This window comes from Pelecanus crispus, chromosome 11, assembly GCF_030463565.1.
Source record: "Pelecanus crispus isolate bPelCri1 chromosome 11, bPelCri1.pri, whole genome shotgun sequence".
NCBI lineage: Eukaryota > Metazoa > Chordata > Aves > Pelecaniformes > Pelecanidae > Pelecanus > Pelecanus crispus.
Window position 1 is genome coordinate 15,485,891 of NC_134653.1, and position 13,234 is coordinate 15,499,124.

At 42.6% G+C, this 13,234-nt stretch overlaps 1 protein-coding gene across 10 annotated transcripts in view; it reads right to left on the reverse strand.

The window, feature by feature from the left end:
• The window catches only part of RBFOX1 (RNA binding fox-1 homolog 1), a 1,399,804-nt gene that overhangs the window by 138,181 nt on the left and 1,248,389 nt on the right, over positions 1 to 13,234 (reverse strand). For 8 of the 10 annotated variants that reach the window (XM_075719223.1, XM_075719231.1, XM_075719228.1 and 5 more), the window contains one exon: positions 8,821 to 9,063. In XM_075719223.1, coding sequence (XP_075575338.1) covers positions 8,821 to 9,063 — 243 coding nt within the window. Of the gene's footprint in view, positions 1 to 8,820; positions 9,064 to 13,058; positions 13,092 to 13,234 lie in introns of those variants that run through there. The other 2 variants (XM_075719227.1, XM_075719232.1) reach the window with 2 other exon arrangements.

Here is a 13,234-nt window from a genome sequence, read left to right on the forward strand (position 1 = left end):
TGCCAGGTGCACAAGAAACTGGGAGGGGGCACAGCCAGAATAGTTGATCCAAACTGCCCAAAGGGCTATTCCATACCATATGACTTCATGCTCAGTATATAAACTGGGGGGGGGTTGGCCAGGGAGCAGCGATCACTGCTCTGGAACTGTCTGGGTATCGGTCGGCGGGTGGTGAGCAATTGCATTGTGCATCACTTGCTTTGTATATTATTATTATTATTATTACCATTATTATATTGTTATTATTATCATTACTATTTTACTTTATTTCCATTATTAAACTGTTCTTATCTCAACCCAGGAGTGTTTCTCACTCTTACTCCTCCGATTCTCTCCCCCATCCCATCAGGGTAGGGGGAGTGAGCAAGCGGCTGCGTGGTGCTTAGCTGCTGGCTGGGGCTAAACCACGACAGTCCTTTTTGGCACCCAGGGGCATGAAGGGTTTGACATAATAACAGATTAGCCAGAGTGTATTAAGGAGTCTGTTAACAGTTGCCGGTCATGATATTAGTTCATCTGATCTGCGCCATGTTCTTTTTTTTGCAGTACATGTTAAAGCTTGGTGTTGGTTTGTGCAGTGTGCTATGCTCTGCAGTGATTCATGATCTTTTGCTTGGGAGTTTCCTTATCAAAACCCTGACCTTGAGCAATCTTTGGTATTTGGGTTTCATACAGAAGTCATTACTGTACTTCGGGTACTACCTCATTGAGAGAGTTAGCAATTGCACTTCTTACTCTGAGAGGCTTGTTTTGGAGGAAATACAGAATGGCACCTTCGCTACCTTCTCCTATGATGTTTCCTCCTTCATTACAATAACTTTTCAGTATCTTGAACACCCCTGGGCAGTTAAGATACTTCTATTGATACTTCTTGGGAATATTGTTTCGGTTTTGACAAAGGTTAGTAAGCAATTTAAGAATATCATCCAGAGATCTGCCCCAAGGTTGGATAGTTATGAGTGGCAGGGTGTGTGGGACAGCATGGGCAAGTACCTAGGGCAGTGGGCACCTCCAGTGTTCTGGAACTTCACCCCTGAACAAGTGCAGAATCCTGAAGAATTAGTAAAGTATTTGGAAAAAGTATGTTGTCACCCTGGCAACTCCAGAGAGACACAAACCATTGCAACATGCTGGGGACTGGCCCATGCCTATCGAGCTGTGGTCAACACTATTCAGTACCCTCAAAAGAAAGAGAAGGTCTCTGGATCTGATGACAAAACAACAAGCACTGTGTCTACTCAAACCCCTGCTACAGGCATTGTGGCAACTCCAACCCCTGCTACAGGCACTGCGGTTACTCCAACCACAGCCACAGGCACTGCAGCCATTCCAATCCCAGTGACAGGCACTGTGGCTAAACCAGAGAACCAACCCACGCCGGTATCAGTTGCCCCTATACAGAAGAAAAAATACACAAGAAAATCAGCTCGTTTAGTAAGGGATGAAGATGAACCAGGGCCATCATGAGAACCAGAGGAAGAAGAACCCATAAATGAGATGGTAACTACTCGATCCCTATCCCTGAGTGAGCTGCAAGATACGCAAAAAGATTTCAGTCACCATCCAGGCGAGCACATCATCACCTGGCTGCTCCAATGCTGGAATAACAGGGCCAGTAGCCTGGATTCAGAGGGTAAGGAAGCCGAGCAGCTGGGATCCCTTTCCAGGGAAGGGGGCATTGACAAAGCAATTGGAAAAGGGGCACAAACCCTCAGCCCCTGGAGGCAACTTCAGTCAAGCAGGAAGGAAAGGTATCCCTTCAAGGAGGAAGTTTTATACTGCCCAGGCAAATGGACCACCATAGAGAAAGATATCCAGTACCTGAGGGAATTAGGCATGCTGGAGGTGATTTATAGTGACCTGAACGATGAGCAGTTACCCAAAGATCCAGATGAAGTCAGGTGCACATGACCCATGTGGCGGAAGGTGATACAGAGCACACCAGCATCGTATGCCAACTTGTTGGCAATACTGGCCTGGAAAGATGACGAGGCACCAAACATGGATGAAGAGGCTAGCCGACTCCGGGAGTACGAAGAAAGTATCTCTTCCTCCCTACAGGCCTGTGTCTCAGCTGTGGAAAAACTGTCTGAAAAACTGTGCCGAGAGTTCCAACAACTCAGAGAGGATACGTCCTAATCCCCACCTGTATGGACCAGTATCTCAGCCATCAGGAGTCAACATTCTTATGCTCAAGAGAGGATACACACCACGGGGCACCCTGTGGTTTTACCTGCATGACCACGGAGACGACATGAGGAAGTGGGATGGAAAAATCCACCTTGACCCTAGAGGCACGGGTGCCTGAGTTGCAAGGAAAAACTATTACAGAAGGTGGTCCTCCCAGGAAAATTGCAGCTCCAGTTTCCAGTGAGCAGTTCCCCAGACAGAGTAAGAGGGCTAATTTTACCTCTGATCTTGATCAAGGGACATTTGATTCACATTCACAAGGAGTGAACAATGAATACTATGACCAGTATTAGACGGGCCTTGCCTCCAGCCAGGTGGAGGAAAGGGACAATCAGGTTTACTGGACTGTGTGGATTTGATGGCCTGGCACATCAGACCCACAGGAGTTTAAGGCTCTAGTGGACACCGGTGCACAGTGTACCCTAATGCCATCAAGCTATACAGGGGCAGAACCCATCTGTATTTCTGGAGTGACAGGGGGATCCCAGCAGCTAACCATATTGGAGGCCAAAGTGAGCCTGACCGGGAATGAGTGGCAGAAGCACCCCATTGTGACTGGCCCAGACACTCCGTGCATCCTTGGCATAGACTACCTCAGGAGAGGGTATTTCAAGGACCCAAAAGGGTACCGATGGGCTTTTATTATAGCTGCCTTGGAGACGGAGGAAATGAAACAGCTGTCCACCTTGCCCGGTCTCTCAGAGGACCCTTCTATTGTGGGGTTGCTGGGGGTTGAAGAAGAACAGGTGCCGATCGCTACCGCAACAGTGCACAGGCGGCAATATCGCACCAACCGAGACTCCCTGATTCCCATCCATAACCTGATTTGTCGACTGGAGAGCCGGGAAGTGATCAGCAAGAGTCACTCACCCTTTAACAGTCCCATATGGCCAGTGCGAAAGTCTAACGGGGAGTGGAGACTAACAGTGGACTATCGTGGCCTGAACGAAGTTACGCTGCCACTGAGTGCTGCCGGGCCAGACATGCTAGAACTTCAATATGAACTGGAGTCACAGGCAGCCAGGTGGTATGCCACAACTGATATTGCTAATGCATTTTTCTCAATCCCTTTGGCAGCAGAGTGCAGGCCCCAGTTTGCTTTCACTTGGAGGGGTGTTCAGTACACCTGGAACCGACTGCCCCAGGGGTGGAAGCACAGCCCCACCATTTGCCATGGACTGATCCAGATGGCACTGGAACAGGGTGAAGCTCCAGAACATCTGCAGTATATTGATGACAACATTGTGTGGGGCAATACATCAGAAGAAGTTTCTGAGAAGGAAAAGAAAATAGTCCAAATCCTTCTGAAGGCCGGTTTTGCCATCAAACAAAGTAAGGTCAAGGGACCTGCACAGGAGATCCAGTTCTTAGGAATAAAATGGCAAGATGGACGTCATCAGATCCCAATGGATGTGATCAATAAAATAACAGCTATGTCCCCAACAACTAGCAAAAAGGAAACACAAGCTTTCTTAGGCATTGTGGGTTTTTGGGAATGCATATTCCAAATTACAGTCTGATCCTAAGCCCTCTCTATCAAGTGACCCAGAAGAAGCACAATTTTAAATGGGGCCCAGAGAAACAACAAGCCTTTGAACAAATTAAATGGGAGATAGTTCATGCAGTAGCCCTTGGGCCAGTCCGGGCAGGGCAGGATATTACAAATGTGCTCTACACCACAGCCGGGGAGAATGGCCCTACCTGGAGACTCTGGCAGAAAGCACCAGGGGAGACTCGAGGCCGACCCCTAGGGTTTTGGAGTCGGGGATACAGAGGATCTGAGGCCCACTATACTCCAACTGAGAAAGAGATATTGGCAGCATATGAAGGAGTTCGAGCTGCTTCGGAAGTGGTTGGTACTGAAGCACAGCTCCTGCTGGCACCCCGACTGCTGGTGTTGGGCTGGATGTTCAAAGGGAGGGTCCCCTCTACACATCATGCAACTGATGCTACGTGGAGTAAGTGGGTTGCACTAGTCACACAATGGGCTTGAATAGGGTACCCCAGTCACCCAGGAATCTTGGAAGTGATCATGGACTGGCCAGAAGGAAAAAACTTCAGAATATCACCAGAGGAGGAGGTGACACGTGCTGAAGAGACCCCACTGTATAATAAATTGCCAGAAAATGAAAAGCAATATGCCCTGTTCACTGATGGGTCCTGTTGTCTTGTGGGAAAACGTCAGAGGTGGAAAGCTGCTGTATGGAGTCCTATACGACAAGCCGCAGAAACTGCTGAAGGAGAAGGGGAGCTGAATCAGTTTGTAGAGGTGAAAGCCATCCAGCTGGCTTCAGATATTGCTGAACGAGAAAAGTGGCCAGTACTTTCTCTCTATACTGACTCATGGATGGTGGCAAATGCCCTGTGGGGGTGGTTGCAGCAATGGAAGCAGAGCAACTGGCAGCGCAGAGGCAAACCCATCTGGGCTGCTGCATTGTGGCAAGATATTGCTGCCCGGGTAGAGAACCTGGTTGTAAAAGTTCATCACGTAGACGCTCATGTACCCAAGAGTCGGGCCACTGAAGAACATCAAAACAACCAGCAGGTGGATCGGGCCGCTAAGATTGAAGTGGCTCAGGTAGATCTGGACTGGCAACATAAGGGTGAATTATTTATAGCTCGGTGGGCCCATGACACCTCAGGCCACCAAGGAAGAGATGCAACATATAGATGGGCTCATGATCAAGGGGTGGACTTAACTATGGACAGTATTGCACAGGTTATTCATGAATGTGAAATATGCGCTGCAATCAAGCAAGCCAAGCGGTTCAAGCCCCTCCGGTATAGTGAACAATGGCTAAAATATAAATATGGGGAGGCCTGGCAGATTGATTATATCACACTCCCACAAACCCGCCAAGGCAAGCGCTATGTGCTCACCATGGTGGAAGCAACCACTGGATGGCTGGAAACATATCCCGTGCCCCATGCCACCGCCCATAACACCATCCTGGGCCTTGAAAAGCAAGTCCTGTGGCGACATGGCACCCCAGAAAGAATAGAGTCAGGCAACGGGACTCATTTCTGAAACAACCTCATAGATACCTGGGCCAAAGAGCACAGCATTGAGTAGGTGTATCACATCCCTTATCATGCACCAGCCTCTGAGAAAATTGAATGATACAATGGACTGTTAAAGGCTACCCTGAGAGCAATGGGTGGTGGGACATTCGAACATTGGGATACACGTTTAGCAAAAGCCACCTGGTTAGTCAACACCAGGGGATCTGCCAATCGAGCTGGCCCTGCCCAATCAAAACTTTTACGTACTGCAGAAGGAGATAAAGTCCCTGTAGTGCACATAAAAAATATGCTGGGGAAGACAGTCTGGATTACTTCCCCCTCTGGCAAAGGCAAACCCATTCGTGGGATTGCTTTTGCTCAAGGACCTGGGCGCACTTGGTGGGTGATGTGAAAGGATGGGGAAGCCCAATGTGTACCTCAAGGGGATCTGATTTTGGTTGAGACTAGCCAATGAACTGAATTGTATGATGTTAATTGCTATGTAATACCGTATGTTATCTCTTTTATGGTTGCTATATGCCACATCAGTGGTATTACAGTAAGAATTGCCCAGCTTAATGAAAATGAACTTTGATGAAACCATGTTGGAATGAGAACTGGCTTCAGCATGCAACAATCCAACACCGCACACCACCTCTCCTGCTCTGAAAGACTGTGATGACAGATGGAACCCAAAGTCATGGGCTAAATGAACTCAATGGATATTTTAGAGGGATGGCCCATAGACAAAGGGAATGATATCTGTGTGTATATATCAAGACAGGGAAAGTGGTGGTGATTAATTAGAATGCATTGGAAAGGGGTAGGACTTGTGCATGATGTAGATGGTATAGAATAAGGGGTGGATACTCTCCTGGTTTCGGCTGGGGTAGAGTTAATTTTCTTCCTAGTATCTGGCATAGTGCTGTGTTTTGGATTTAGCAGGAGAAGAATGTTGATAACACACTGAGTTTTAGTTGTTGCTAAGTACTGCTTATGCTAGTCAAGGACTTTTCAGCTTCCCATGCTCTGCCAGGTGCACAAGAAGCTGGGAGGGGGCACAGCCAGAATAGTTGATCCAAACTGCCCCAAGGGCTATTCCTTACCATATGACTTCATGCTCAGTATAGAAACTGGGGGGGGGGTAGCCAGGGAGCAGCAATCACTGCTCTGGAACTGTCTGGGTATCGGTTGGCAGGTGGTGAGCAATTGCATTGTGCATCACTTGCTTTGTATATTATTATTATTATTATTATCATTATTATATTGTTATTGAGAGTAGCCATGAAGAGAAGGACTTGGGGGTGTTGGTTGATCAGAAGCTCAACATGAACTGGCAGCATGCACATACAGCCCAGAAAGCCAACCATATCCTGGGCTGCATCAAGAGAAACATGGCCAGCACGTTGAGGGAAGTGATTCTGGCCCTCTACTCCACTCTTGTGAGACCCCACCTCGAGTACTGTGTTCAGCTCAGGGGCCCTGAGCACAGGAAAGACATGGACCTGTTGGAGTGAGTCCAGAGGAGGGCCATGAAGATGATCAGAGGGCTGGATCACCTCTCCTACGAGGACAGGCTGAGAGAGTTGGGGTTGTTCAGCCTGGAGAAGAGAAGGCTGTGGGGAGACCTTACAGCAGCCTTCCAGTACCTGAAGGGGGCCTACAAGAAAGCTGGAAGGGGACTTTTTACAAGGGCATGTAGTGATAGGACAAGGGGTAATGGCTTTAAACTGAAAGAGGGTAGATTTAGATTACATCTAAGGAAGAAATTCTTCACTACGAGGGTGGTGAGGCACCGGAACAGGTTGCCCAGAGAAGTTGTGGATGCCCCATCCATGGAAGTATTCAAGGCCACGTTGGATGGGGCTTTGAGCAATCTGTTCTAGTGGAAGGTGTCCCTGCCCATGGCAGGGGGGTTGGAGCTAAATGATCTTTAAGGTCCCTTCCAACCCAAACCATTCTATGATTCTGTGATTCTTTAAGACTGGAAACGAACTATTCAAAAAGCTAGCAGGAACTAGAAAGAAACATTTTCTTTTTTTCCTTCAACAGTAAAGATCATATGGAGTTACAATATTGACAAAGTGCTTTTGAAGCCTATTTCATAATAAAAACATGTATTATTAAACCTACAGAGAGATGTACACAGCTCATAATATTACAAAGCCCCTGTCAAATCTGCCTGGGATCCATCTGCCTATACCTATTTATAATGTTTCTTCAATGTGTCAAGTGCAATGCTAATGAGACACAGCATAATAGATTTTAGATCTAGGTGCCCATAATGAAATTGTGCAAACAATATTTAACTGTAAATTTGTAAAAACTAATGGGTGAGTAATATTTTAAATGTCAAGGCTACTTTGAACAATGTAGATCCATAGACATATACTTCTTGTAAACTTGTATTTTCAATTAATTGTTCTCCAGGAAGGGAGACTACCTACAACTTTCAATATAACATTGCAATTTAGATAAAATATCTTTTTAAAAAAACAAAACAAAGCATTCTCAAAAATATCCTAAAGTCAAAAGTAAGGAGATCTAATCTTTTGTAAACAGCATGGAAGATATTTCAAAAAGTTACTTGTGTTCCTCTGTAAGAAAAGAAACAGGAAAGCAAAAAAGGATCCATAATAAAAAGAGCAAATAACTATACGATACTCCCCAGATACAAAAGTTTAGTTGAATCAAAGGGGAGGTAAGATGAGGCATGGAGCATGGTTGTGGCAAGGATGAGGACAGCTAGTAGAGATGTTTCAATGCATGCTCAAATTGCAGTGTGGTTTCTGTTCTTTGTTAGATCCTACACATGTAATGTAGGTGGTTGGTGGCTCAGAAATCTGCCAGGTGTTGGCACTGGATATATTGGATCCCAATCTAGAATTAAGACAGAAGCACTAAACTATCAATGTGTGAAATTTGTGACTTAAATTACAAGGCAGGGCCATCCAAGGAGTCTCTTGCATGATTCATGACACTTCAGAAGTTCATATATAAATCAAATAGAAGGAAAAAGTCTGTCATTTCTGCTCTGTTGAGCACAGATCCACACACAACTTTGGTAATGGCTGCACAAACAAGCTCTGTAGAAAATACAGTATTACGGACATGCTCTTCACAATTCCACAAGTAATTTCAATACAGTATCATTCAATGAACACTTCTATGAAAAACTACTCAGAAGTGTCAAAAATAGAGATGTCATTAAAAATAACAAAATTAGTTTGATTTGTGGGTTTGGTTTTGGTTTTTTGGGTTTTTCTTTTTTCCAAGTGAATGCTTACAAACACTCTTTTGCAACGTTTTTCCATATTGGACTTAGTCAAATTTTATTATATGATTCATGGGCTAGCTATTAATCATTTTGTCTGTCTAACACTGTAGAAAAGGAAACTACAGATTCTACAAAGCTCCCACACTTACTAAGAAGCTCTAAAAACAGTGAAATTATATTCTCGGAGTTCAACGATAATCTTTGACAGACTTTCAACCTCGAAATGGTGAGCAATCCTAACACAAATGAAGGGCAAAACTATTAAGTGTAACATAAGAATAAATGTTTTCAGTTAATACATGTGTAACTTGAAACATACTGCTTTAGAAATAGCTGAAACCTTGACTTACTGTGGCTGTGCCAGAGACAGTTTGTGCATTTGTGTCAGCTGCACTCTGTTCAGAGTGTGTCTGAGCAGGAGGGTACATGTTTAACGTGTGCTCTGGAACAGTGGTTTGGCCTGTGTAGTCTGGAGCTGGATGAGGATGTGGGGCTGTGTATTCTGCAGGGATACCATTCTGAGGTGGAGCAAACTGGGCTGAGGCATAAGGCTGTGCCATTGTGTCAGGAGGTGCTGTAGCTTCCTGATTACCCTGTAAAAATCAAAGGAGAAAAAAGGAAGAAGAAATGTGGAGTGAGATAAAGTAAGCGATGATCCTGCACACATAACACAGAAAGTGATGATAGTATTGTGCTAAGCTTTCTGGCCTGAAAAGGACACAACGTTTGTTTCTTGAGGAGAAAATTTCTTATCTGAATCAAATCCATTTTGCTAACCCTATAAAATCTTACTATAATTAGACAAAATCGGCTCCAAAACCAAGTCTGCTGTTCTCTGGATAATTGTAGGCTCCTCTTTAACTGGGAAAGGTCAACGAAGTCTACCTGAACTAATGCCTCAACTCAGCCAATGAAGAGGGACAAAGCTTAGTTTATTCTAAAGGCTACTGAGCTCAACTGCCAATGCAGAACTCTGATAAGTTCAGCCCATGGCCTGTGATCCATTCTGACTTACCATTTGCAGAACACAATATATGCAGCCTACACACAGAGCAGGACTTGGGTGCATACTGTTAACGTAACCATATACTGAAAATATTTATATGAAATAATGCTCTATGAGTTATTCAGAAATACTCTGAGGTACACCGTGTTTGAGCAACTGCATGCACAAACATAAAAAAAAAAAAAGAGATCCAATCAAAATATTAAACATTTTAAATCTAAAAATGCATCAGTCCAAAATCTTAAGTTAACATGAAAGAAAAAATCAATGTTGTAGGCTGTCAAAAGAAATAGATTTAAGAACTTTAAAGGCTTTAAATTTGAATACAATATTTCATTTCCATATTACAATAAGCCTATACAGTTAAAAACAAATGCCCTCATCTCTTTATAGGTAAATCCATCTTTATGTTTGATATAATAAAGGACAGTCAAGCATGTTAATTTATCAGTTAGAGACTTCTAACTAAATGCTCTGCTCATACCAAATAGTAATAACTCTAGGGGAGGAAATGTACAGAACAATCTTTCAAAACCTACAGAAAAGATGTCCAAAACATGATGCTGCAGATGACACAGAGTTAGAGGCCATTAATACAGGGACTATCCTAAACTCAGACAAGCTGATTTACAAGATAAATTATCCCCCTAAATATCATGTAAAAATGAATATTTGAGTAAAAATTTAGTTAGTTTTTAAAATACTCTGTCATTCCCACCAAAGTGTGTACAAGTACCTGCACAGGACTATTGTAGGGATTTTGCTTATTTGTACTCATCAGTCCTTGATTTACTAATTTCAATATAGGCTGGATGAATACAAGACATTCTTTTGTGCTTCGTACTTAAGGACGTTTCCAGCCAATTTCAACTAATTCAGACATCAGTTCTCTGACCTGAACTTGTCCTAAACTCAAGAGCTTTTAAGAATTTGCAAAATCACAGCACAGGAATAAGCCTTGGTACATGGCAGGCTTGGAAGGGAAAATTAAATTTTCCTCTGTAAAAGATGTTCACTGTGTCCTGAAAAATTAAAACCTTATATTGACAATCAAGCCCTCCCTAATTTTAATCCCATCTTTGCTACTATTTTAGTGTATGGCCCTGAGCAAGTAGTTTACATTGTTTTATTCAACCACCTTTAAAATGAAAACAGTGACATTTACCTACTTCATAGGGTTGTCAGTAAGTTTCATTTGCATATATCTATAATCATTCCAAGGTTATTGCTGCACTGAAACTTGCCCTGTTTAAATTTCAGTGGAGGTTAAAAACTCCTGTAAATGTGTACTTATACCCTCTTATATTAAAATGGCAGGGCCCCTTTCTTATTTCTTTTACCTAATATTTTCACTATTAAAACAAAAAAATCCAGATTAAGTAAAAAACAGCAATGACTGGATTGCACCAGAGACATTTATTAAATGTTAAAGAAGTATTTTTAAAATTTGTGTGGGAGGCAGGGGACCATAGATTTTTTAATCAACTGTTTCAGGGAGGACTTCAGCAAATGGTAAGAATGAACAACAGCAAATCAGACTTCTGCCTATATAGGCATTTTCACTGTGCTGGCTTTGAAACACAGTAGCTGGTTACTGCTGGTCCTTAAGCTATTCCTTCATGTCAGATGCTAAACATGGCATTAGAGTCAGCAGCTGTTAAAAAAGAACAATAATGGCAACAAAGGGACCAACAGCTAATGTCCAGGTGCAATTGATCTAAAGGTTTTTATACTACCTTGAGTCCTAAACCAGATGTTGCTGAGAGCCCCACTGTTTCTCATTAACATTGACAGCAGTTCCATGAGACTCTAATTAATATTCAAAGCATTCACACTTAGTGCTAATTACAGCTAATATTTAATTAAGAGGCTTGAACATTTATATTATTTTTACCAGGAACTCCAAACAATTCATTTTTTAGATTTCTCATAAAACAGCAAACTGCACTGGCAATTCCAGCACCTTCATGTTGCTGGGACTCTTCTACCTCTTTCATTAAACTTGTTAAGCTGCGGTCTGTATCACTTATTTAGTACCGAGAGCCCATTAGTATGTAAACAACGAGCGGTCAGGGGTTTGTTTTCTTAAAATTGGTGCCTAGTGTAGCCTTTCCTAGCCTTTAAAATTAGCGTGAATTTATATTTCACAACTAATTCAATAGACACAGTATTACTATGTAGCATAACAGCATGTATGTATAAACAAGTTCTTTACTACTTATATGGGTATCAAGCCAATAGCTTATTGTTTAGTATATGAATTTATGCCAAGAAAAATGCAGTGCGAACTAAGACACATTTGTATATACATGTGGTTGATGGAAACCCCAGACTACACAAAAGTCAGATACATTTGAATAGATGTCAAAGAACCAGAAATTCTTTAAATATAATCACCTAAAATGTCCCTCTATTGTGCCCTTTAAAATACAGTGTACTAAAATGAATAAGGAAATAATAGATCTAATGCATTAAGTTGAAAACATGAAATGGCCCTAAGAGCAACAGGAAATATTGATCCTAAATTAGCCTATAAACTCAGGTGTTAGAGTAATCTCAAAACTGCGGATGACAGTACACAGACATCGCTTAATACAACCTAGGCATGAGAGGCTAAACAGAAGTTGTCCCTTCAGACTCAGTTCCAAGTATCTTTAAGATTAAATGACCCCTTAATGCTCACTTCTGTGCATGGTTTTTAATAAAGTAGTTGTTGGCAACAGAAAGAAGAACAAAGGATGGCAGACAGTCAGACTCTGCTCAATGTTCTGGCCTGAGTTTTAATGAAAACCACGTTTCAGCTGAAAAATATGCTTTACGTGGCAGTGTATAAAATCAAATTTATTGCTTTCTGGTTACATGTTGAACTCTAAAGAACAAAAAAAGAAAGCATTCTGATGATACAGGTAAGCGAAGTCGCTCCTATTCCACATCTATTACTCCATTTGAAGAAAAGCTTAGGATTTAAGATGCTGCTAGTATCTCAGGTCTCAACATGCCTTTTCAGCATCCTCTGCTCTGAAAGGATTTCATAATTAAGAAATGCATGAAAAATGTCAAAACATAATAAAGCAAGCTTGTTATGTTTGTACACAAAAGACAGAGCACAGAAAACATTACTTATGCAGCGTTCCTTTTTAAAAACACATTTGCAGCATAAAAATGTATTCAATGAAAACCTTTCTGCTTGCCTGCGTTTTAAAGTCTAACTAACAGTTTATTGTTTGTTTTACTCTATTTTCTGTTTGGTGTGTTTTGTTTCTTTGGCAAGAGATATTTCACATTTAGAGAAAGCCTCTCATACTGTAGTTAAATGAGCCAAACTGCATCATATCCTTAGGGCATGGAAACAAAGAAGAAAAATGCAATATTACTCTGTAAACCTGCTGGTTGTAAGAATGGCTCAGTTAGATATATCAAGCACAGCAGAGATACATAATCACCGCCAGAGTTTGCCCTCCTCCAGACTTAAGCAACAAACCATGTATTAGATGTCTTGCATGCAGTGGTGCAGCTGGTTATAAGAAATGCCCTGGCTTGACTAAAATCAAGAGTTTCAAGTGAAAATAAAAGTGAAAATACCTGCTGTACCATCCTGCTCCCTTTATTCTCCATAAACTTAGCAGCTGCTCTAGTCCCAGGCCATACAGCATCTGCCCAAAGCAAGCATCAATTATGGATGAGGGCGTGTGAGCAATGTAATGTGTGCATGAGTGTGGATGATAGGGGTGTTGAAGGAGGGGGAGCTAATGCAAGGC